The sequence below is a fragment of the Monodon monoceros genome, unplaced genomic scaffold (assembly GCF_005190385.1).
Source record: "Monodon monoceros isolate NGI ecotype Baffin Bay Population unplaced genomic scaffold, NGI_Narwhal_1 Super_Scaffold_21, whole genome shotgun sequence".
NCBI classification, from domain to species: Eukaryota; Metazoa; Chordata; class Mammalia; order Artiodactyla; family Monodontidae; genus Monodon; species Monodon monoceros.
Window position 1 is genome coordinate 148,432,784 of NW_021703778.1, and position 26,302 is coordinate 148,459,085.

The window sequence follows — 26,302 nt, forward strand, 5'->3', positions numbered from 1 at the left end:
CTGGCCTCCAGCCAGATCCCAGATTCCAGTCCTTTCCAATGCCCAAGAGGACCCAACTTTCAAAAGGGGGAAGGAAGGAAGGAAAGAAGGGGAGGGGAAGAAGGGCTCATAAGAGAATGGAGGGTTTAGGAGAGGAGGAAAGCAGGCATTGGTGGGGAAGGGGAAATCAGACAGGAGGAAACAAAATGAGTAACTAATTGTGAAATGGTGGCACCTGAGGCCTTGGGCCCTTTTGGTCAACTCTCGCCCAGGGTCCTATCACAGGGAGCTCAGGAGGGCTGTTTCCGGAGTCTCTCATTCATGTAGTAGCTCAAATTTAGATTTACAAAGACCTCCAAATGAAATACTGAGAAGCACAGACCTGCGTTTTAAGAAGATGCTGCTCAACCTTCAGCTTGAAGCTTGTCTTCATCCTGGTCACCCCAGATGCCGCGTGCCATGAGTCAGTACTGCTTACCAATACAACGATCCTCCTGTCCAGTTTCATTGCAATGTTTTCTTTGTATTTAACGGACTAATCTGTTGAAGGCAAACATTTAAAATAAATCACAAATTTTATAATGCTGTTAGGGTTCTGCTCTTTGTTTTTTAATTTACAGGGAGCCTTTAAAACCAGAAGTGATCCAAGTCTCCCTCAGTCCCTGAGAGGCTGTGGTGCCACCTCTCACAGCCTTAAGCCTCTATGGGGCCTGAGTTTCCCCTGGAGGACGCCCACAAGAACAAGAAAAGCCCCTCCAAACGCTCAGGAAGGAAGCAGTCAGGACACCATAACTGTTGAAGAAAAACTTATTCTGACACCTGTTAAATGGGAAGGAGTGTTTTATTTAGGACTATCATAGTAGGTGTCAAGACTATTGCAATAGGGAAGAGAGATTGGGCTCAACTCCTAATACAACAAGAACAAGTGGGGATTTATAGCCAAGGAGCCGGGAGGGGGAGGGGGTATCAGTGGATGGAGAATTACTAAGAGGAGACATGGGGTGCTGATCAGGAGACATCAGGAATTCTTGCTAAACCAACTTAAACAGGATTCTTGCTCAAGGCAGCCAGGGTGATCAGCTCTCAAGGGTGGCGGTATTCTCTCTAAACTGACTTAGCAGGATTCTTGCTACTGCAGCTGGGCTCTGCAGGCCCAGCAAGGACAGGCTGAGGTCGAGGCATAGTTGTGAAGTGGGCTCAGAGGAGCCTGACTCAAGTTTGGTCAAGGAGTCTTTGTCAGTCACAGCCTCTTTATCCCAGAGGGTCCCACAGCTATTGTGACACCACGTGAATTAGTTCTTCATGAGAGACTAAGAGGAGGGGAGAAAAGACATTCTCTGGGATACCAACTCAGGGAAGATTTGAGCCCTGGCAAAGTGCCCCCATATGTTGGTGACCCACACAACAGCCTTTCCCTGACTCCATCCTCTCATAGGAGGAGTTGAAAACACCAAAGACTCACTTTCCCAGCCTCCTTGGTAGCTAGAAGGAGGCTTGCAACCCAGTTCTGGGCAAAAAGGGAGAAGGGAAATTCTCCTGAGTGGCTTTTAGGAAATATTTTCCTCTCTGAATGAGGGAGTGGGAAGATAACATGCCTGGTGCTGAGGCAAGCATCCCCCATGGCGAGATGCAAGCCCAAGGATGTAGTGTCCTTGGAGTGTGCTGAAGATGGAGGGAAAAAGGAGCCTGGGTCCTTGGTGACATTGCTGAGCTGTTGCACCAACCCCTACTTGTCTATGCCCAGACTTCTAATTACGTGAGATTTAACTAAGCAGCTTTTTGATTTAAGCTACTCTTATGCTGCTGTTCTATAACTTGCAGCCAAAAGTACTGCCAACCCCCAGGGCTGTGCTAGGATTTGTAAAGGACACAGAGACATCCAAGCATCAGTCTCTTCCTTCTATTCTAGAAGTTTACGGTCAAGGTGGGGAAACTAGACATATGTACACGTGTACCATGTCCTTAAAAATTAAACAATTTAGAATATAATCAAGTTTTAAACTGAAGTCACAGCAATTCCACTCCCAGGAATTTTTCCCCAAAAGTATATTAAAAGATATCCACTGAACTTTAACATATAATAGAGAAAATATGGACATACCCTAAATGTTCAACAATAGAGGTTGAAATTACAGCCCATACATAATATCATTAAAGATGATGATGTTGATCTATACTTAATTATAGGCATTCTCCAAACAAAAATTGGGTAAAAAAAACCCAGGTTATTAACTGTGCATTAAATAAATCCACTCTTGTGCAGAAAAACATCTCTGAGTCTAGGTTAAATGTGAAGCTGTCAGCAGTGCTTATTGTTATATAGTGCAATTATGATTGAGTTTTATTTTCTTTATGCCTTTCTGTACCTTTTGCATTCGTCGCAATAAACACATATTTATTTTATAATAAGTCCACTCAGAATGTTTAGAAATGCAATTGATTAGTAAGTCTCTATATACTAATAGAACACCATGGAGAGCTTTACAAAATCTACCAACAATTTGCAGAACAATATGGTATATGAGGAGGGAGGTTTAGAATAACAAAGATGATCCACAGTCCCAGACACAGTTCATGGCTTTAAAGAACCAGGTCCCAACTTGGGGGCACTAAGGACCCAACCTTGGGTTCACTCACCCATATGCAGTGAAGACAATCTACTGACACCAGGCGGTGGTAAAGAAAAGTAGAGTATTTATTGCAGGGCTCCAAACAAGGAGAATGGGCAGCTCATGCTCAAAAGAGCAGAACTCCCCAGTGGCTTTCAGGGAAAGGATTTTAAAGGCAGTGTGAGGGAGGGGTTGCAGGGTGTGGGATCAGCTCATGAACAATTCTCCAACTGGTTGGCATCAATGTGGTTCCAAGTATCATCAACCTTCTGGCTTCAGCTGGTCTAGGGTCTATGTGCTTGCAGTCAGCTGTTTTCATATGGTAGGGGTCAGCTTCCTGTACAAACAACTTAGGAGTGTGTGTCAGGCCTGTATCTATATCCTTCAGGGAACTGGGAGTTCAGTGATTCTGCTGTGTGGCAGATTTATAGTCTAAATACCAGCTTCCCAGCCCAGGAGCTATTCTTTGTTTCTATGTCTTTACATTTCCTAATTATTAACTCTTGAGTCACCCTTTTGAGACTCATGGGAGGCCTGGGAGACTAAAGCCTTTTACTTCAAAAGACAGGGACATGGGATTGTATATGGTTTCATAGACAGTTTCTGAAATGGTTCTGTCCAGTTCTATAAGCTGTAGAATATTCATCATATATCTCACCCTCCCCAATGATAGGATGTATACTGAAGCAAAACGCTGAGTGGTAACTATTTGGCATTGTGGAAAATAACTCTAAACAAAACTTTTTGTATTGTACATGGTATAGACAGAGTATGTAATTCAGGCATTGTGAATAACTTCTAGGAAATGCTTTCAGGCTCTTTTCCAGGCTTTTGCCTAGGAATTGTTTGAAAAGTCTGATTTAACATTCCGTCTATAATATAGAAACCTAATTCACACCAAAACACTTTGTAATTCTTAGAGGCACAAATACATCAAAGGCTCTCTCGATATCTAAAATACTTTCAAATCATAAAAAGTGTTATCAGTTGAAACTATGTGATATTCTGATCGGCTTATTGCTCACTTGGTGTGACTCTGATGCTGCCAGCGGCACAACTTAATTCCGGAGGTTGACCTTCTTTCCCTGTTTCCCAGTATATTCTAGCAAAGTAGGTAGCATTCCATCACCCCTTAGACAGCGTTAAAATAATTGTGATTGCATTTAACATTTGAGTGCAGAAAAAGATGGTGAAAGGTGGCAGAATGTGTCACCTCAAAATATGCCACCTTGTGGCGCAGTGGTTGAGAGTCTGCCTGCCGATGCAGGGGACGTGGGTTCATGCCCCGGTCTGGGAGGATCCCACATGCCGCAAAGCGGCTGGGCCTATGAGCCGTGTCCGCTGAGCCTGTGCGTCCGGAGCCTGTGATCCACAACGGGAGAGGCCACAACAGTGAGAGGCCCACGTACCCAAAAAAAAAAAAAAAAAATGCCACCTTGGCACAAGGGCTATTTTGAGCTAAAGAACAGATGCAAGCAGATGCAAGAATGTCATTCTGACCTCCCTTTTCTCCCTGAAGGCAGGAGTTAATACTCCCATGTGAAAGATGCCCTCCTGTAACAGAGAAGAATAAACCTGCCTCCATATTGGATCTATTCCTTTAGCTCTAACCTTTGTGCTCTGTTGCCTATGCTTAGTCATGCTGGCTCTGCAGCTTTTGTAAAAGAATGTTGCCTATAGACGGAAATACACAGGATATACACAGGATAGCCCATTCTCAAGGCTCTGACCTTTAAATGTATAACACTCTTCCATTCACAGAGAGATAAAAAGTTGCAGAACAGAGAATAATATTTGTCTTATTGGAGGTTTATAGGAACATTGTGACCAGACCTACATAGACAGCTGCAAGAAAGAAGGATTCAGCACCAAGAAGTTTGCAACAATCGGCCACACTCCTGCCCCTTTTAGTGTAAAAGAAGCCTGAATTCTAACTTGGGTAAGATAAATTGTTGGGACACTAGTCCACCATCTTCTCAGTCTGCTGGCTTTCTGAATAAAGTCACTATTCCTCGCCCCACCAACTCATCTCTCAATTTATTGGCCTGTCTTGCAGCAGTATGAGTTTGGACTTGGTGACACTCCCTATACCAGGAGGAAAGAAATATTATCATCACCAGAGCTGGGGAGTCAAAGCAGAGAGAAATCCATACAAACAGACCTTGTTAGGATTACTCTTATCTCCTTTTAGTATCCCCATATATTTTAGTAAACTTTTCCACAATTGCTACTCTTTGTTCAACCTAGTATATGAGCACTTGGGCCTATCAGCTTTTTTGGGTCTTCCTTTTCCTCTGGCGGCTCCCATGTACATGCAAAAATCTATATGCTTGTCTCCTCTTATTCTGTCTTATGTCAATTTAATTCTCAGGACCAGCAGAGACCCTAGAAGGGTAGAGATAAAGTTATGCCTCCCCTACAATGATATACGTTTATTTACCAAACCAAGCCACCCAAGATTTGGATGACATTCATCCATCCCACGTTCTTGTGGTCACTCGCCTCTGGGATGCTTCAGCTGCGTTACTTGACTTTCGGAATAATCTGGCTGTCCTGTTCATATTGCCATTGCCCTGCATACCATTGACCCAGGCACTGGACTTGCTGGGACTCATAACAGGCTGCCCCAAGACATACCACATTGATTATTTTGAGTTAAAGTTACTTAAGAAACAGCCCGTGGGAAAAACAATATAAAAACACACAATGACACCCCCTCTTTCCCCTTGAAAGTAGGAAATAAATCTCCCATGTAAAAGTAACCTCCCTACATCAGGAGGGTAGAAAGTATCCTCATCACCCGAGTTAGGGAATTCAAGGCTGAGAAAACTGTATAAACAAACGTTGTTACTTCTTCATTAGTCTGCTATCCCAAGCACAAGGCCCTTTGTTAAATCTTCACACAAAAAATTGTTTCCTTGTCGAAAAATGATATAGAAACAGCCTGCTTTGGTCGCTTCAAGGGTCCTATTTCTATGAGACCTCCATGCATACAATTAAATTGGTTTTGTTCTCCTGTTAATCTGCCTTGTGTCAATGTAATTATATGACCAGGCCAAAGAACTGCAAGAGGGGTAAGGGAGAAATTTCCCCCTCCCACATACTCAAACTACTTTCCCAGTTTGGGGTGTGTGTGCGTGTGTTGAAGGCTCTACTAAAAATCAGTGCATGTGTCACATATATAATTCCTTTTTCATTTTGATTTGTAGAATAGCTTTACAGTAGAAACACCAGCAAACAACTTTTAGACTATTAAAAGGCTTTCTTCCCTTTCTAAATGTTTTAATTGTGCCAAGAAGCTTTTTATGGACCTTGCAACTTTGTTGCTAGCTTCAGGTTGATTATTGTAATTGTATTGTTCACTGTGCGTAGAAATAGTATGAATACGATTTACATAGATTGTTCAGTTTTTAATATTAGCCATAGAACTGGTTAGTATCTCAGTAGTTCAATGAAACGTTTCCTGTATTCTCATCTATTTTGAGAAATTCTGTGGGTTTTTTTTAAATTGTGTCTTATGGTTCAAGTTTGTAGATTTTAATAAGCAAAAATGTTTAAAGATGTGGTAATCTTCCAACTAATACTTATCTGTCTTTCATGACCGCACAAACTGCATCTTTAAATCCATAAATAAGTTTCCTTAAGTATCATACTTTTCTGGTCTTTCATGCTTACTGATAAGGGGGAAGCACAAGAAAAATTTCAGTAGAATACAGTTTTTATTTTGTAAACACTAATGTATTAAACTTGCTAAACATTGAAGCAAATAATATATATTTTTATTTGAATTGTATATATGAATTGGATGTTATAACTAGTTGATTTTTTTCATTGTGTTAGAGGTATTTTCACTGAGCAAGGTCAATTGGTTACCTCAGTATTACAACCAATATAGTCCAAGGGACCATTTCTAAATAAATAAATAAATAAATAAATGAAAATAAATCAGTGCATGGCCTCTTGCTTCCTCTTTCCTCCCACCCCCCAGATACAGGAAGTGGTTTGTCTCTCTTTTGTTGCTTACTGGCCAGGACCTTCAGCATCTCAACTTCTTTATTCACTCAGTCAATAAATATTTATTGAAGGCCTGCTATGTGCCAGGCACTGTGCTAGGTGCTGGGGGAGGGGCAGTCATGTAGCTTAACTTCAGAGAGCTTACTGCCTCATGTCAAAGACAAACCTTATTCAAAGAATCACACAATCAAATATAGTTCCCTAAGTGCTTTTTTCTTAACTTCTTATTCTGAAATAATTTGAGTCACCTAGAAATACTATAGAATTCCTGTGTACCCTTTGCTCAGCTTGCTTCAATGACAGTACACTATGTAATGACAGTACAATGATCAAAACCAAGAAATTAACATGGATACAATACTAAGTTAGGCCCTTATTGGATTTCTCTAAGGGCTTTTTATTACATTAATTCTTTAGTAATTATAACAATCTTGGGAAGTAAATACTGGGTTGGCCAAAAGGTTCATCTGGATTTTTCCCTAAGATGTTATGGAAAATCCCGAACTAACTTTTTGGCCAACCCAATACTACCATCACCCTCCATTATATAGATGCAGAAACTGAGTTTCAGAACAATTACATAACTTGGGCAAGATTCCAGATTGAAAGTGGCACAGTGAGGACTGCAGACCCAGGCAGCCTGGCTGTGAGGGGTCTGCTCCCCACCACTGAACTACACCTCCTCTTAACATCTGCCAAGCAAGTTTCCTTGTTCAAACTCAAGAATCTTACTATCACAGCACTACAATAAACGGCTGGGGAGCTATTAGAACAAGTTGTAACTCTTGGATGCCATCTTTAAAGTCAAAATATTTGCTTCCAAAATCAAAGTTTGTTTCAATGGCAAAGGCTTCCCAAAGGAAATTACTATTTCAATCACTGTGGATGAAACAATGTTCTTTGGGCTAACAAAGGCTGAGCTCTCAAACATTTCCCTCTGGTTGAAAATAACTTTAGTTGAAACATTTTGACTCTCAAAAGGAAGTTTCTTTGTAAGAAACTGCAAGAAATCCAGGTGCATTTAAGGCTCACCCCAAACCGAAGCCTTCGGAAAAGCCAGCTTCCTCTCAAAATCATACCGTTTCCAACTGTCTCACCCCTGCATAACTCAAAGCCAAAGGAAATCTGCAAGAATAGAGGTATGTTGATCTGCTTTGCATAGGAGAATATCAATCCCAAAATGGGAGCGAGGGGGAGATCAAAAAAAAACTGAACAAGGAAAAATACCTTTCTTGCTTAACTATGCATCTGTGGAATTTGTACTTGTTACCAAAATGCAGAAGTTACTTAAATGACCGCAGAGTTCCACTTCTCCCTTCTCCAGAGCTGAGATGCAGTACTACTGAGCATGTCCCAAAGGCAGTTCAGTTACTATAAAGAGGAGCCTCTTTTTTAAGATATCGCTGTTAACGGTAACATCTCATGATTCCATCTACAACAGATTATAGCTTGGGTTTGCTCTCCGCTATTTTGTCCTTCCTCTGATTTTGAGCCAGTCGCCAGGCCCTTTGGAATGGCTTACTTTCTGGATTTTGCCGAGCAGAAAGCAAGGAAGCTTCAAATCAATGACTCCTTTACATTTTTGGGAGGTGGGGGGTTGGGGAGGGGAGAGACAAGAGCTAAGGAAATGTAGTGAAGAGGTGTGTCCTCAGAGTGGAGTAAGAGTAGCAAGAGAGAATCTTCCAGCCTGCACTGGGGAGCCATGCATTGCTTTCCAGCAAGATCTGAAGGGATAGCCGGCTATCTGGTGCACCTAGGGGTGCTGAGCCCCAGACACCAAGGCTTCAAGTCTTCTCAAGGGTCCCTTGCCCCAAATGTGGCATAGACACAGCAGGGGCCTAAAGGAACATGCAACAGGGACATAGGGGTCCCAGAGTAGCCAGTGGGACTCAGGACAAGCAGACTATTTCAGATGAGGCTTTAGAGCTTAAGGTTTCAAGGTCTTCGTGTAACCTGGAGAAGGTGGGGCACTGTGGGGAAGACCCAGTTATCACTGAAACTTAACTTCCCACCAGTTCAACACATGGGATAAACCCAAGATGACTTAATACAAAGAAGTTTAATATTCTTGAACATCTGAGTTTGTGAGCTGACATTCACACCAACTATACATTCATTTATACATCTATACATACATTCAACTATACATTTGTTCATCTGAAAAATACATCATACACTGAGATGGGACCTGAGGACATGGTGGTTCCCCAGGCTCCCCGTGATCAACAGTCAGATGTGTCCATCCTAAAGCAAGGAGAGGCTGCTACACGGTCACTAACGGTAAGATAAAGTCCTGCGGTGACTTACAGGTGTCATTAAAAATGGTCCATGTTGCACTCATACTTATCCATCGTTAAATTACATATAATGTATGAAGTTTCAAAATGATACATGTAGGGGGGCTTCCCTGGTGGCGCAGTGGTTAAGAATCCACCTGCCAAGGCAGGGGACACGGGTTCGAGCCCTGGTCCAGGAAGATCCCACATGCCGCGGAGCAACTAAGCCTGTGCGCCACAACGACTGAGCCTGCACTCTAGAGCCCGTGAGCCACAACTACTGAGCCCGCATGCCACAACTACTGAAGCCCGCGTGCCTAGACCCTGTGCTCCACAACAGAAGCCACCACAGTGAGAAGCCCGCGCACAGCAACAAAGAGCAGCCCCCGCTTGCCCCAACTAAAGAAAGCCTGTAGGCAACAACGAAGACCCAATGCAGCCAAACATAAATAAATAAATAAATTTATATAAAAAAATGATACATGTAGGAATTTACTCCAAGGAAATAATCATGGAGGAATACAATGATTTTGCTGAAAGAATGATTATCTTACTGTCATTTATAATAGCAAAACCCTGGAAACAGCAAAAATAGTTTCCGCTCACTGGAATACTATGCAGGCATTAAGAAGGATGTTGTAAATGTTATTTTTATAATTAAAAATAAAGAATTGAAGAAAATACTTTAGAAGAACATTTAATAACATGGAAAGGCATGTTTAACAACAATATATTGTTATTAAATATATATATATATAAAAATCTGAGCAAATGTATTTTTTTAAATTTTTGTAAAACCGATATAAATATACATCTGTGTAAACACATGTGTTGTGTGAATAGGATACAGGTGCACCAGGAGGTTATACAACAAAATATTAAAAGTGACTATTTCTACCAGCATCACATTATGACTTCCGTGGGCCTTAGGAACTTTTGCCTTCATGGATTTCTTCTTCCACACACACACACAAAAGTTGAAAATTGTATTTTATGATGGCATTGGCATAAAGATGAATACAAGCCAGGCTAGATTCATTGTTATATGTTCATTATTACTATGTTCTTTTTTTTCTTCTTATTTTAAGAGAAATTAAAATTAAAACATTTGTGGGCCCTAGGCTTTATGCTTCCTAGGGCTATGAGATACGGAATTACTTGATTTTTATTTCCTTCTTTTTGTCTGACTGCATTTTCTAAATTTTCCATACTGAAGACTTATTCTTTCATCATAATGAAAAGTTATGCGAACAAAGAAATTGGCAAACATAAATAAATGGCCTGTTTTATGCAATGCCAACACACAAATGCAGCCTCTGGAGACAATACCTTCCAGGGACTTTAAAGCATCCCCATTGGACACAGCCTGGCCTCCACGGCACTGCTGGTCTAGCCCAGCAGGATGGCTTCCCGCTATAACCAACCAACAAGACAAAACCTCTGGTTTTCAGAAAACGTCACTCTCCTGCTTAGCAAAGAGAATGGGTCCACGCCCTGTCCTTCACCCACAAAGATGACACCACCAATGCACACTGGCTTTATTTCTCCAGGGGTGGAGATGGTTAGCCATGTTCTAGCCACACTCTGACCCGGTCTGACAAGCATATAGGCAAAGAGGGCAGGCTTTGGTAACTCTGGAAAGGCACTAACCAGCACTTTTAGAGTTTCACTCGTGGCACCAACGTGTCATAAACTGGTGATGTTTGCCCAACTGTGAAGTTTGTCAAGAGGTTCGATTTTACAAAGTCAGCCTTTCAAGTATGGATTTTTAATTTATACATTCACGTATTTATTTCTGTGTTTGATATATATGGATTAAGCATCTCCTCAGTGCCAGGCACTGTTCTAGGAGCAGGAGACATGGTGGTGAACAAGACAGACACTGGCCCTGTTCTCATGTTGCTGGAAGGAGAGACACTGAACAAGGGTTCAGAGGGCTTTGAAGAGGGAGAAGCAATGGGTGCATTGTGTATGTGACAAGGAGGCTGCACCCAGTCTAAGGAGGCAAGGATCCATGCTCCCCAAAGAATCAGAGTTTAAACCCAAACATGGAAGGTAAGTAGGAGTGGGCCAAACAGGGTGGGGGGTGGGGGGCAGATCAGGGGAAGAAGAATGCATCAGGCAGAAGGATGTGCTAATGGCCAGAACCTACGACTACAGTCTGTGAGTAGCTAAGGAACTGAAGGCGTCCGAAACGGTTGGTGAGTATGAACGAAAGTCAAGCTGGAAAGGCAGGCAGGGGCCAGAATGTGAAGGGTTATTTTAAGTCCAGTTAAGAAACTGAGGCTGTCCTTACTCCAATGGGAAACCATCACAGAGTTTTAAGCAAAGGGGTGCTTTGCTCCCAGGTGGAGAATGGATTGCCTGAATCTCCAGTAGTGGCCCTGAGTCATGAGTGATGGTTGTTGTGTAGCATAAACCCTATGGAAAGGCTTGCTGCAGCCTGGTTTAGACAACTGAAAGAAAGCAGAGATGCCCACCGGGACTTCTATGTTTCCCACACTCCCCATCACAGCTTTCAGAACCATACAAACAAGGACATCTTAAAACAAAATGGAGTAGAGGTAGGAATACCACACTGTCCTAAGTACTACAGATTTATAATACCTCTTGATCCTGCTGGCATACATCTTCCAGGTTTCTTTTTTTTTTTTTTTTTTTTTTGCTCCGGACGTGCAGGCTCAGCAGCCACAGCTCATGGGCCCAGCCGCTCTGCATGTGGGATCTTCCTGGACCGGGGCACGAACCCGTGTCCCCTGCATCGGCAGGCAGACTCTCAACCACTGCGCCACCAGGGAAGCCCTCCAGCTTTCTTTTTATTCTTCAAGATTATCTTTACTCTTCTTGGCCATTTGAATTTCCATATGGATTTTAGAATCAGCGTGTCTATTTCCACAATGTAAAACCTGCTAGTATATCGATTGGGATTGCAATGAATCTAAAGATGAATTTGGAAGGAACTGACCTCTTTGCAGTATTAAGCCTTCCAATCTATGAACATGGTCTAGCCCTCCATTTATTTAGGTTTTCTGTAATTTCTTTCAATAATGATATGATGTTTCCAGTGATGAGGTCTTGCATATGTTTTGTTAGATCTATTCCTAGATAGGCGATGTTTTAGGTGATTGTAATGGGCAAATATTAGAGATGCTAATTAAAGGAAGTAATGTCTGGGGAAAGTACTTTGCAAAATGTAAAACTTTATACAAGTCCAAGATATTCTTTCTCACCAACACTACTGAGCACATCACTTTAGAAAGCCAGTCTACACACCCATAAGGCATCTTTCCCAGTAGCTATGGATTAACCAAGACGCTAAGGCTCTAGAACCAGGAACTGCCAAAAAGTGACATCAGAGGCCAAAGAAGAGAATTACTGGTCTGGAATGAACTCTTAGAAAAAAACAACTTCTCAGTCTGAGTCTGAATTTTACCCAACAGCCATCAGATGGCCTCAGGGGGGAAAAGAGCTCAAAAAGCACATCCTTCATTCAAAACTCAGGGACTTGATACAAGATCTTATTCAGTCTATGAGCTCCTGACACTGTTGCTGAAAATTAGCATAGACCAGCCCTCAGTGGGAGCTGAGGTCCTGCTTCAGCTTCTCATCTTCACAGGAATTCTGCGCAGAACCAACGAAGGGCAGATCTAGCTTCTTCCTGGGAACAGTCCCTGGCAATGCTGATGCCCTCACTTTCAGCTGCCTCTGAGTCTGAACTGGTGACTCACAGCCGCTTCTCTGAGCCCAGCCTCACAGGCACCCTCCCCCTCCTGCCAAGCGCTGCCTGCCACAGACACAGCTCGGGTTCTCACCTCCTTCCTCCTTCCACCAGTCTGGAGGAGACAGTGGCCAAGCATGAAATCTTCAGGGTATTAAGAGTACTTATAAAATACAAAAAGGAGACAGACTTTGCTGTTATTTACCCCCAAATCATTCCATTCCAGTTTCTCGGACTCCTCTCTCCATTCATCAGTGTAGCAATAATCATTATTCATTGAATCAACAAATATTTTTTGAGCGTGTGCCATAGGCCAGGCAGTATTTTAGGCACCCGAGATAGAGCAGTGAACAGCACAACTAAAGTCCCTTCCTTCGTGTAGCTTATACCACTGCGGGAAGGGGTGACCGCGTCCCCAGGGAAGGAGGAGAGGGGCAGGGAACAGGGCCATCAGTTGCAAATCGAAAGGATTTTAGAAGCCCGAGGTCTTAGTTTGGGTTCCCCCCAAAGCAGACGCTAAGATAAGGATTTGAGAGCAGGTTGCTTATTGAGGGAGTGATCCCAGGAAGTATAGATGAGCAAATGGGGAAGTGACAGGAAAGAAGGAAAACCATAGTTTGTTAATGAGGGGGGTAAGGCTGTGGGCAACTGAGGCCCAGTCCTGGGTGTCCCTCATAGAGATGATATAAAATGTGCCTCAAAAGTATCCCTCTGCAGGACAAGGAAGCTCAGGGGTTTATCCACCAACTCCCACCCTTGATTAGTCGAGGGTCACTCCTAGGATCTTAACTCCCTGGCATCTCTGGCAGAGAGAGGCTGGAGGCCACGAGCATGTACAGGAGCTGTCTGCAGGTCACCTCTGAGTTGGGCTCCGGGGATGTGGGTGGCACCGTTGGCATCCGCTACTCCCAGTCATCTTGTTCCATGACATGCCCAGCACTTAGTGTGGTTTCAGGCGCACGGCAGGCACTCAATAAATATATGTGGAGTAACTGGGTGTTTTATCACCTGAAGATGCCTTTAAAGCTGTTCCAGAGTCAGCAGGAGAAAGGGCCCTGAACGTGAACTTGTCAATAGTGGGCTCCAAGCACATTAAGCTAATGATCTTGGGCAAGTCCCTAACCCTTTCCAATCTCAATCTTCACAGCCATAAAAAGGAGACTCTAGCAACTTCCTTGCCTGCCTCATTGGACTGTGATGAGACGCCAATAAAAGAAACGCAGTGAAAGTGCTTTGGAACACCAGAACATGCTAGAACTATTTTTCTTGTGGAAAAAGCCTGGAATACGGAATGTGGTCTGAAAAAGTAGATTCTTGGTCAAGTCAATTGTGTGTGTGTTTCCTCAATTATAAAACAGGCACAATGACAGTCAGGCCACGACACGTCTCAGAGTGCTGTGATGGGGCTCACGAGGCAAGATAATGGATGTAGCGTGCGCCACTTCCTTCTGAAACTCTACAAAAATGACAAAAAGGGATGTGGATTTTTAAAGGGGGGGATCATAAACCCATGATGACACAGCAACAGGAGATGAAATGATAGCAACAAAACTTTGGAAGCCGGAAAGTAAACGGCCAATTAGCAAATGGCTTAGCTAGCAGAGCAAATTAAATACTAAAATAGTGCTAGGGAATGAAGGAACGTAGCTTGCCCCAAACTTTAGGCACCAGACACCTCTGGCAGTGAGGGTGAAGCTGGGGCAAAGAACAGGAAGATTGGCCGAAAGTCTTTTTAAGAAGTCAGAGCTTCAAACCCCTCCTCAACCCTGGCAGAAACTCTGGGGGTGGCCCCCAGCAAGCTGTTTCTACAAGCCCTCCAAATGATCGAGGGGCTCTCTGGAGATTATCTAATTCCACAAGGGTGCACATTTACAGTTGTCTTTCTATGGCCTTGGCTATTTTACAACCCTGTAAGGATAAAAGTTTAGTTGTAGAAAAACTGAGAGCAATGCAAATGTTTCTTGGCCATAGAAATGCAAATTAATTTTTCCAGTAGAGATACATTGGTTTTTAGAAAAAAATAACCCCATTCCAGTTCATTGCCCTATAGAATATTAACTAGATTTACATCCATTGGCAAATTCGTTTCAGTATTACTGATTATATAGGTCTGTTCAAATTTTCCCCTTAACTGGTTTTAACAACTTCCTAGTTCTCTCATTAATTAAATAGATAAATCTTTAACACAAATTCATTTTACATATGTATGAGAGTTACTTTCACCTTTTTGAAAAGTATGCTTTAGCACAGTGATTCTCAGAGTGAAGTCCTGGACCACCGGGGTGTCACCTGGGAACTAGATGCACAGTCTCAGACCTTACCCAGACCTGCTGAATCAGAAACTCTGGGGGTGGGGGCCAGCCACTTGTGCTGTTAGGAGCCCTCAGGTTCTAATGCACACTCAAGTGTGAGAAGCACTGCTTTAGCGCTTCCATCAAACGCTACCAAGGTGCTACCTTAGTCCTGACTCAGTTGAAACCTTGGAACTTGACAGTCTACGTGGTCTCTAACATAGCTCTGCCTGTGACAGAGGAGAACAGGCCAGGCCATCCTTCTCTCTCATCTCCAGGGATGCCTCAGCTGTCCCATCACTCACTCCCTGTCTCCTTGCAGCACCAAGAGATGGAACAAGGGTCCTTTGTGAGCTGGACAGAACATAAAATTCAAGATTCCTTGAGAGGATTCGTTTAGGGCCCGCTGGCACCTGCTGGTCTGACTCTGTGGGACTAAAACCCTCAAGCTTTGGAACTAATGGTCCCAAAGGGACCACTACCCCAAAGAGAAGGGATGAGCATGAAGGAAAAAGCTACCTCAGAACCCAGCCCCAAATGTTGTGTTTATTTATTCTCTGCCTCCTGCAATAATAATAGAGTGTTATTTCATTGCTGACAGATGCAAAATAACAAGCCCGTTGTGTGCTGATCTGGAGCACATATGCCACCCATTTGTCTTGCAGCCTGACCGGGCGCTCTGCCCTGTTCACAGGCAGCCCTCCCTGACAGCCAAATGCCATACAAGCCCGATAATTGCCCTTCACTGGGGGGAGGATCCCCTTCATCTGCACAACTGATGCTAACGTGTAGCTGGGCTTGAGAACCATGGTTGTAATCTGGTCAGACCAGTGAAGTGAGCTGCTTGAGATAACCTGAAAACCTGAATCAGCATGGGTCTGACCTCCATTCTGGGCTTGTATGGGGAAGGGCATTCTAGTCACTCCTCACTACCACAGCCCCAACTCTGCCACTTAGCAGAGGTGTGAACTTGGACACGTTTTTTTCCCCTCTTCTAGCCTCTGTTCCCCTGGTAGAATGCAAATAATAGAAACGCCTTCCTCTAGGGGTGCTGTGAGGACTGAATGAACTGGGGATTATAACGTCCTTAACACAGAGCCACTCCCCAAATAAGTGTGGGTGTTTGTACTTGGTGGTGGGGTGTGATGATGAAATAGATTCCCTAACAGCCCCTTGGAAGGGGAGTAGGGGCCATAGGAAGAAAAACAGGCATTAAGTGCAGGCTGAACTAACTGAGGCCAGGAAGGAGCTGGTTATAGAGGACCCGCTCCATCAATGAGAAGCCCCCAGCCTGCACTGAGGTCCCGTGGCAACTTCTTGTGACTGTCCTTTGCTTTGTATACGACAAGAGTGAGCCACAGGGCCCGTGGGAAGAGGGAAATCTGAGTGGATGCTCTTTGTCAAGCAGGAAAACACTAATTAAATGATTTTTTTTTCCTCCTTTCTTCATTGCCAAAATACTTGTCTTAACAAGATCCTCCTAGGTCCAGGTGGAAGGCCACTGCTTACCTAAAACCAGTGGTTCCCAACTGGCAGTGACTGTCACCAGTGGGAACTTGCTACTAGCTTCCAGCGGGCAGAGGCCTTGGATGCCGCTAAACATCCTACAGTGCACAGGACGGCTCTTCACAATAAAGAATGGCGCGGCCCCAAGCGCCAACAGTGCCTAAAACCAAACATGGTTGCCCATATTAAGCGAATCTCTCCCTCCACTGTGCTCTTCAGACACCTCGTTTGAGCCTGTGCTGGGGCACTGGCCTGACTCTGCCAGGTGTGGTGGTTAGCTGGTGGCCTCCTGGAACAGCAGAAAGGGCAGAGGCTCTGAAACCTGGCTCAGCCACCCACTGGCTAGGACCCAGAAACAGTCATTTAGCTTCTCTGAGGCCATTTTCTCATCTGAAAATGGAATTTAGAATCCTCATTTGCAAGGTTATGGTCAAGATTAGATAAAATACTCTGTGTAGAGCACCTGGCACATGGTAAGTACTCAGTAAGTTATAGGGTCACATCTTCCTAGATACAACCCAGAGGGCCACAGTGATGTCTTGCGTATCTTTACATTGCCTACAGCATCTTAGGCTATGCCATGCACATAGTAGGTGCTCAGAAATTGTTGAACTAAAGTGAAGTCTTGCCTGGAAGCCAAGGCTCAAGAAATAAACCTAGCCCACCTCATGGACCTATAGTCCTGCCACTTGTAAATGGTTTTAATTCAGTCCTCAGGATGCACCCGTATCTCAGAACAGGATCTGTTTCTCCCTGTCACCAAGTCCTGGGTCCTTCCAGTGAGCAGGGAGGCTGAGCTTGGCCTTTGATTCTTTCAGGGACAGCCAGAGCCTTGGCCACTGCTTGGGAGCAACTACCACAGTCCAGCCATTCCAAGTTGGTCCAGCTGACCAACTCGATAACCTGCCAGTAGCCAAATACCTGCCACAGTAACTGGAGAAATAAGTCAAAGGAAATGCCAATCTCCTAACAAAGGAGGGACGCAAGTCCGGATGAGTATGATTTGCTTGGAAAATGAGAGAGGCCATCACCCAGTCCTCCAGATTGAACAGAGCCTTCCTAAATACACACCCTGCCCACACCCACCCACTGACACACACAGCTCGGCCAGAGCGTGAAGCAAATGTGAGAAGACCATCTCTATCCCTTTCCACTGAAAAGCTTTCAAGGGTTCATCTACTACCAGCTTCTCCCCTGCTAGAGAAGACATCAGGGAAGGCATATTGGACCAGGAGGGAGACCTGAATGCAGGTGTGATCCCTGCCAATAACATGCTGTGTCATTTTGAGCAAGTCCTGTCACCTCTCTGAGCCTCAGTTTCCCAACTATGAAATGAAACCTGGACAAGAAGGGCCCTTCCGGCTGTGATATCCTATGCTCTTTCTATGGCCAGTCGTGGCTTCGCTCCCACATAGACCTGCTGAATGCCATGCAGACAAATGCTGATCCATTCCGAGTCCAGCCCTTGCTGCTCTCCAAGGCCTGGATCTCCTATTACTTTACCAGGTGGGCCCCAGCGAATGGCAGGGGAGCCCTATCTCCCCCTCTGTTAGAGTTCTTTGGAATGGACACAATAGTCCTGCCCCTCCTCAGCACCCCACCCCCACCCCAGAGGCCAGGCCAGGCTGCCCAGGAAGTATCAGGCAGGGACTCAGATTGCAAAGATACACGGTGACACAGACACTCTGCCAACCTCCAGGAATTCAGGCCAAGAACAGATAATGCTGACACCAAGCATGCACCATAATTGCTAGGTGTCTAAGAGCTAACTGCTCCAGGTATAACATTGCTCTAGGCTGCTTTCTCCAAATCCCTTGATAAAAGGAATCTAGGCACAACCATCAACAAAAATGAGAACTCCACTCCAAATCCCCTCTCCTGTCCTATTCCTGAATCTTCTTCCCTCCGGGCCCCAGTACCCTCTCTGAGTGCAGTGTCTGGGTCCCATCAGCTCAGGGGCTTCCCCTGACACACAAAGGACTGCATCTCACCTGCACAAAGCGTTCTCTCCTATGCGGATGCAGAGCAGTATACAAATGTCTGCCAGCTGCCCTGCACCCTTGGCTACGGGGTAGGCTCAGGGTGGTGAAGCGGAAAGGACACCAACTCCGGAGTTGGAATCCCAGCTGTGCCAAGTAGGACAATTTATAATCCTCAGTCTTTTTGCATCTTAGTTTGCAGATCTGTAAACTGATATTAGCAAAACCTACCTTACAAGAGTGTCCTGGGGATTAAATGAACGGACCTACACTAGGTGCTTGGGAAGGGGCGCTATTTTTATAAGGGGTTTCACCAACTTGGCTCAGTGATACAGTTCCAGGCACAAAGCACTCAAACAATTTGTAAAAGAAGCACTTTAAAACCAGAGTTCTATTGGCACTTTATTGGAAGTGAATCGGATTCCCTTTGGACTAAGGAAGGGCAGACTTCTTCTTCTCTAAGAATTGTTCATTCAATTCAGACAGATGCCAAAGGCATGGAGAACTTTGATTCTGTTGTAAGAAGCCCAGAATGGAGGTCATGGGACCCATGCTGATTCAGGTTTTCAGGTTATCTCAAGCAGCTCACTTCACTGGTCTGACCAGATTACAATGATTCTCAAGCCCAGCTACACGTTAGCATCAGCCCGGGAGCTGTTCCAACCTATGGGTGTGCAAGCCCCATCCCAAAGCGATTTCACCAGAATCTCTGCCAGGTAGGGTGAGGTATCAGTACTTTAAAGAGCTCCCTGGATGATTCTCATGTGAGATCCACTGGACCAAGAGATCTCCATGATCCCTCCCAGGCATCCTGGTGCGTACAATAATGTATGATTCAGAGTAGACATTTAGTATATGCTTATTGAATAAATGGATGAAGATTCTGACTCACTTTTTTTGCTATTTCCATATTCACCAAAAAAAAGAAGAAAATAAAAAGAGCTGAATTCCAAGTAAGGATCCTAGAGCAGTACTAATAGAAATTTCAGCGATGATGGAAATGTTCTGTAATCTGTGCTGCTCAGTATAGTAGCCATAAACGGTATGTGGCTACTGAGCACTTGAAATGTGGCTAGTGTGACCGAGGAACTGGATTTTAAATTTTATTTAATGCTGATTAAATTTAAATAGCCACATGACTTCTGGCTACCACACTGGACAGTGCAAACAAAGAGTATGTACCTTTAATGAACACATCTATAGCTGTGTACTTCCACGTCCCCCTTTTACCAACAGCACCCCATTTTCATTTAGGGCAGCCCCCTGTCACCAACACCTGCAGTCTTTTGGGGACAGCTAATGAAGTTGCCCTGCCCTTCTCCAGCCAAGGGGTGAGCCCAGGACACAAGCTACATCAACCTCTCCAGAAATTTTACTCTAGCTTCAGTGTCACAAGAATAGAAAATGAGGGCTTCCCTGGTGGCGCGGTGGTTGAGAGTCCGCCTGCCGATGCAGGGGATACAGGTTCGTGCCCCGGTCCGGGAAGATCCCACGTGCTGCGGAGCGGCTGAGCCCGTGAGCCATGGCCGCTGAGCCTGCGCGTCCGGAGCCTGTGCTCCGCAACGGGAGAGGCCACAACAGTGAGAGGCCCGCGTACCGCAAAAAAAAAAAAAAAAAAAAAGAATAGAAAATGAGTTGGAGTAGATAAATACCAATGTTAGTAGTGGCATTAAGACACTGTGTATCGGTTTCCAGAACATTAGTCCAGAGTTTGACGATCACAACAGTGATATATGAGATGGGCTAGGCATCATTATCATCACCATCCTTGTCATCATCAAAGTCCCTGGTACCTAGAAGATGTGCCAGCTTCTGAACTAAGTACTTAAGTTGCCTAGCTTCCCTGTGCATCATTTCTTCATCTGTAAATCGGGAATTGACTCCTCCTAACTTCTTCCAGCGTTTTTGTGAAGACAGATCAGGTCCATAAGAGCTTTGAGCCAAATAAGGAGTTACCCAAGGTTTTGCTCTCTGGGCATTAGTGTGGGGGGATCATGAGAGGATTTGATGCAGGACACAGTATTTAGGCCCAGTTTACAAGCTGTGTGACACCAGGCAAGACACTTGTCCTTTGTGGGCTTTCAGTTAAAATGAGATTGAGTTAGACAACTCCCTTTCCAGTTTCTCCATTTTCTAACTTATTTGCATGCCCCTCCCACCTGGACTGACACCTATCCCTTCCCACTTCTAAGAACACCCCCCAGAAAACTCTCTAGCCAAGACCATGCTGGCCTTGTGGCCAACTCATTTCTTCTTTCCCCGACAACCCACCTGACCAGAAAGTTGCCCGGGGTAAGCACTCCAGTACCTTCCTGTACTAAGCGTCTGGCAAAGCACTTTACTGGAAACATGTTTAAACATCTCCTCTACTAGTAGACCATAGCCCTACTAGGGCAAAGACCACGTCCCTCTTATTCACCACTGTATCCCCAGTGCCTAGTACAGGGTTAGGCACATAAAAGGTGCTCAGTAAGTACTTACTGTTTGAATGAATACCCCAAATCTATCTATTTTATTATTTATCATTTCAGGAAACCCACAGTATTCATTATCTAATGCTGTGTAACAAAGTATCTCAAAACCTACCGGCTTAAAAACAACAATCACTTCTTAGCTCCCAATTTCTGTGGGAGAGAGATTCAGACAGGGTACCGTGGGGTTGGCTTGTCTCTGCTCCTTATCTGGAACGTTGGCTGAAAGACTCAAAGGCTGGGGGCCGGAATTGTCTCAGTTCACCACCTAGCTGGTGGTTGAGGCAGGCTGTTGCCTGAGAGCCTAGCTGGAGATATCGGCCAGACCACTTCATGTCACCTCTCCCATGTGGCTTGGGCTTCCTCACAACATGGTGGCTGTGTTCCAAGGGTGGGTGTCCTGAGAGAGTAAGAAAGAGACAGGAGGAATGTCTCCTTTTTATGACCTAGGTTTGAGAGGTACATCCCATCGCTTCCACCACCTTCTATTCATTAGAAGCCAGACACTAAGTCCAGCCCACATTAAAAAGGAAGGGGATTAGACTCCATCTTTTGAGAGAAGTGGTAAAGAACTTGCAAACATATTTTAAAACCATTACAACCATTTAGCTAGCACAAGAGGCAAAATGCATGGTGAAAGCTAAGTGTCTGAAGAGGCAGGAATTCAGGTCAAATTATTAGCTGTGTGAACGTGAGGAAATGACTCTCTGAGACTGGGTTTCCCTATCTAAACAATCAGTAGGTTGCAGTTATTGGTCCCTGGTGGTGTTTACATGCTTGGAGTCTTCTTGCCTCAGTCATCTTAAAAGGATTCCCTCATAACTTTCTTGACATCCACTGACCCTTCCCATCACTGATCACCCTTGGTTTCTGACAGTGGAGGCAGCAAGAGTTTGCTACTGGAGCTAGGGGACCTAGGATTCAGACACCGGGGGCAACTTTAAGGAACAGATGCTGAACCACTGAGGACCTCGGGATTCTCCAAGGTCTTCTCAGTCCCAGCCCAGGAGAGGTGAGAAACGCAGCAGTCACAGACCTGAGGAATCTGAATCTGCCTGCTGGGGCCCAGGGATCTGCATTTACTTTTTCACACTAACTGCTGCTGGGGGGAGGGGAGGAGTTTAAAGCGCGTACCCTGGCTGTCTCATTTTAGTCAAGTTCCTTGCTTTTGCTCCCAGTTAGAGGCTTTTCCGCTCCACCACTCCGTGAAAGGGGGAGGGGGAGGGTGCCTTGGGTCTCTGCAGTCCTGGGCCCCGCATACAACAGTGAGCCGTACTTTCGCCCTTTTCTGGGCCGGCTGACCCTCCCCAGCCATCGCCTCGCGTGGGTCATGGTCCTAAGACTCGGGCGGAGCATCCCCCTGCCGTGTGCGCCCGGCGCCCAGAGCCGGGTCCTGGGAGGCCCACAGGGGCGAAGTCAGCACACCGCTATCACTGGTGCAGGTTATGGGGTGGAAAAGGGTGACTTTTAACCCTTTCATTTTCAAGGGGTAGTGACCCTGACCCCTTGATAGCCTCCTTTAAGGAACACGCGCGCCGGGAGATCTCTGTGCTCACCCAGTGTGAAGACCCCGGCTGACAGATGGGGAAACCGAGGCCCATAGAAGGCAGTGATCTGTTGCATGTCCCACACGATCTAGAACCCTGGATTTTCAGAACATAGTCTGGTTTCTACACCCTGAGGGAAATTCAGGCAGACAGTCCCCTAGGAAATTCCCGACCGCGGGCCTTCCGAGCCCGGAATTCCCTCCGTGGAGTTTGAGCTCGGTTTGGCACGTTGCGAACTTCGCCTGCAGCTCTGCACCGGCTTCGCGGCGTCCTGAGAGAGGGGTGAGAGGGGAGCGCAAGCCCACCGGCATCCTAGAGGTAACTGGGGTCAGAGGAATGGCTGAGGGAGACGGAGGCCCCGGCGGGAACGCACTGGCCCTTTAAGGGGGGGACGGAGCGCATGCGCGGCGCGGGCCGGAGTCGCGCCGGGTGGGCGGCGGGCCGGCAGTGGACCCCGCCGGCAGCTGCTGGGTCCTGAGGCGGCGGGGGTGGCGGTGGCCTGATCTTCGCCCAGCCTCGGAGAAGCGACCTGCGCGTGGACCCCGCGCTCGGCGGGCTGCTCTCCGGCGACTAGCGCAGCCCGCGCTCGCCGAGGCTTTGTCACTCGCCTCTAGCTTCATCCGCGGCCGTGGCTGCGCGAGCCTCCGGGCTTGCTCTCTCCGCCCAGCTGTCCTGCCTCCAGCCCTTAGCTGGGGCCGTGGGGTACGCAGCTGGAGCCCGAGCTAACAGCCGCGGAGCATCCTTCGCCCGTCCCGGCCGCGCCACCGCCCATGCTGCAGCCAGTCCAGGGCGGCGACCCTGTGGCCGCAGCCCGCCTCTCGGTGACCCTGCGCCCCGCCCGAGCCTTCCCCGCTGAGCCCCGGGCCCGGGAGCGGGACCCGCGCCCCGTGATGGCTCGGCTGGCGCAGGTTGGCGCCGGGTGCCCGCCATCCGCCCGCTGAGACGCGCCCGGCTGGGTACCGACGGGGCCTTGGCGCTCCCCGCTTCTCTTCCCCGCCGCGCCCTTCCCCCTTCTGGGGGCTCCGCCGCTCCTTCCCGGGGGCGAGGGCACAGGGGGCCGAGACAAAGCCCACTTTGTGCGGGGAGTTGGCTGCGGGCGTGGAATGTGCGCGTCGGCGCGCGCCCCCTCCCCGCGCCCCGCCAGCTGCGAGTCTTGGCTCCCAGACTCGTCTCGTCGGAGAAATCGCGCCCCCTCACCGCCCTCCGGTCCGCGGGTCCCGGCTTGGAGCTGACGCGGCCTGGAGTCGGGTCAGTCCCCCACCCCGGAGCGCGCGCAGGTGTGAGAGTGCGATATTTTGTAGTGGAATTTGCTTGCCTTCAAAACTGGGAGCTGGGGCGCCCAGTCGGCGTGGGCACTCGTGCCTTGACCCTTTCGTGGCCGCAGACCTGAGCTGCCTGGCCTCAGTTTCCGTCTGACTTTCCTCTGCCAGCCCAGACTGCTGTCCGTTATTGTTCTCGCCGTCAAATGGGGGTGCTTTGTGAAAGCTGCCAAGTTGGGAAGTATTCTCTAGATCCCGTTTTTCATAAAGAACAAGGCCTCTAAGGCTCATCCGGGACAACCAACCCCCTCTGCCCCGCACTTCATGTTGAGGCACTGATTTTTTTCCCCCCCATCAAGTAGTATTTTATTGTACGGGAGCCACGCCCTGGTTTCTTAAAGGCGCCTTGCACTCTGTTTGGCCATGTGTTATCTCTGCAGCTGGTGTGTGGGAGGCCTCCTGTGAGCCACCTTTCTTACCCCTGTCCGCTGAGACATCCTCCCACCCCCGTCAAGGATTTGGGGATGCCAGGGGGGAAGAAGGTGGTCGGGGGCGGCAGCAGCGGTGCTGCCCCCACTGCCGCTGCTGTCCCCTCTGGGGCCAGGCGTTTGGAGACCAGCGAAGGAGCCTCAGCCCAGAGAGATGATGAGCCAGAAGAAGAAGGGGAAGAAGACCTGCGAGATGGAGGCATCCCCTTCTTTATCAACCGGGGTGGGCTGCCTGTGGACGAGGCCACCTGGGAGAGGATGTGGAAGCACGTGGCTAAGATCCACCCCGATGGAGAGAAGGTGGCTCAGCGGATCCGTGGGGCCATGGACCTGCCCAAGGTGAGGGGTTTGTGTGTGGGAGGGGAGCGGAGAGCTAAGATCTTAGTGACCTTGGGGCTTCCAGAGCAAAGGGACACTTTCTGTGTTGGGGTGGGGAACTACTGGCATGGTAATATGTTAAAAATATAGGTAGGTTGAACCTGTCCAGAAGAACTTTCTCTCAGTTGCAGTTGAGGTTGTTCTGTGAGGTCCACATGCCCTGTTTCCAGGAGGCCCTCCTCTATCTCTTCTAAAAAGCCCATGTTTTGTGGGCAGAGCAGCAGATTAACTAACAAGTACACTAAAGTGGCCTGACATCTTATTTGCTAAGTCAGAGAACTGTGGGCAGAGAGAATGAATGACTAAGGAGGCTCCAGGGCTTAAGATGTTGAGAAAATATTTTCATGTGTTGTTTTACTGAATTCTCCAACAGCCTTGTGCATTAAGTGCAGTTTGGGGACCCATTTTACAGACAAGAATGCTGAAAACTCAAGTAGGAACTAGGGGTCCCACAGCCAGTAAGTGGCAGAGCTTGGGTCTCACCCCCAGCTCTTCCGGTTCCAGGGCCTTTGCTTGGGGGGACACGAGGTTCAAGGGCAGTTAGAAGAGGGCCTGTGGAGAGGGGCAAATTTCAGTCATTTATCTGTGTACGCCTGGAACTTCTCCATGACAGCTCTCCTTCAGTTGTGTCACCGTGGAGGCTGAGGCTGTCTCATTCATCTTTGTCTTTCCAAGACCTCCTGTGTGCTTGGTACAGAACAGGCACTAGTAAGTGTTTGCTGAATGAAAGGGTTCTTGAGACTTTCTGGGCCCTATAGTGCTAGGTGGAAAAACGTGCCTGATTTTTTTTTTTTTTCCCCAACGTTATGGTTAAGACTAAGAAAGCACTCTCCCAAATGCAGAGTCCTGAAATCCCCCAAGAAAAGCCAATTGGACAGAGGTCAGAGCCCCAGGCTCAGGTCCTGCCTGCTCAGGTGAGTAGGAGGGGGCCAGGAAGAGCAGCAGTTAATGTGGATTAGACATGGAGACAGGTGGCCTATTTTGTTTTCTTTTTACCAAGTTATTGGTAGAACCATCAGAGACTATCTTCTGGGACAGGCTGAATTCAGAGGTTGAAGGTTGAGGAACTGCCATATATTTCCAGGGGAAATCAAATGTGGTTTGATTTTGAAGGCTACCTAATCGCCTTCTGTACTAATTTAGAATTTAGCTAATTCCCTGTGTCTGGACATTGTTTCCGATAATTTACTCTTAAAGAGAACACTGTGTTGCACATTCTAAAACATGAATTTGGGTGTCCATCTCTGATTATTTCCTTGGGATAAATGCCTGGAAAAGGAAGTGTGACGTCAAAGGATATGGACATCTGTTCTGATCACCCACCTAGCTATGAACTCAAGCAGGCCCCTTCAACCTGTTTGAGCCACAGTTTTCTCATCTGTAGAATGGGGTTGATTGTAGTGAAGCTTAAATGAGAGAATATGTTTTAAAACATTTAAGAAACTGTAAAGCCTCAAACCAGTACTGGTTACTGGATGTTCATTACCTCTGTTCACATCCTTCATCAGGAGAGGAGGCTAGATCTCACTCAGCATTTGTTCCAGTGAAGCTAGAGCCACATGCTTCTCCCACGTGAGCAAGTTGGGGATTAGCAGATGGCTATCCAGCCATCCTGCTGATGTCTAAATCAGGCTACGAGAGAGTGTGAATGGACCCCTGCAGAACTGTCACAACTCCTGGGGGCTGAAAAAAAAAAATTGACAACCTCATTAGCAACTGGTTTGGTAATGTCATCTTGTCATCTTCAAGCTTCGTGCACAGGAAAGATACTGATGAAGGAATGAAGC

At 46.6% G+C, this 26,302-nt stretch overlaps 1 protein-coding gene and 1 long non-coding RNA gene across 5 annotated transcripts in view; one reads left to right on the forward strand and one right to left on the reverse strand.

The window, feature by feature from the left end:
* On the reverse strand, window positions 1-22,692 carry LOC114903578. The gene is made up of 3 exons (XR_003795753.1): window positions 22,400-22,692; window positions 20,959-21,243; window positions 1-519 (listed from the first exon to the last, which is right to left on the reverse strand). It is a non-coding gene; the product is annotated as an uncharacterized LOC114903578 (long non-coding RNA).
* VASH1 (vasohibin 1) overlaps window positions 21,720-26,302 on the forward strand; it is a 22,249-nt gene continuing 17,666 nt past the window's right edge. Inside the window, exons 1-4 of one of the 4 annotated variants that reach the window (XM_029236466.1) lie at window positions 21,720-21,855; window positions 22,639-22,708; window positions 24,090-24,476; window positions 25,358-25,429. In XM_029236466.1, coding sequence (XP_029092299.1) covers window positions 24,174-24,476; window positions 25,358-25,429 — 375 coding nt within the window. In that variant the 5' untranslated portion in view covers window positions 21,720-21,855; window positions 22,639-22,708; window positions 24,090-24,173. Of the gene's footprint in view, window positions 21,856-22,638; window positions 22,709-22,736; window positions 24,477-25,357; window positions 25,430-26,302 lie in introns of those variants that run through there. The other 3 variants (XM_029236467.1, XM_029236465.1, XM_029236468.1) reach the window with 3 other exon arrangements.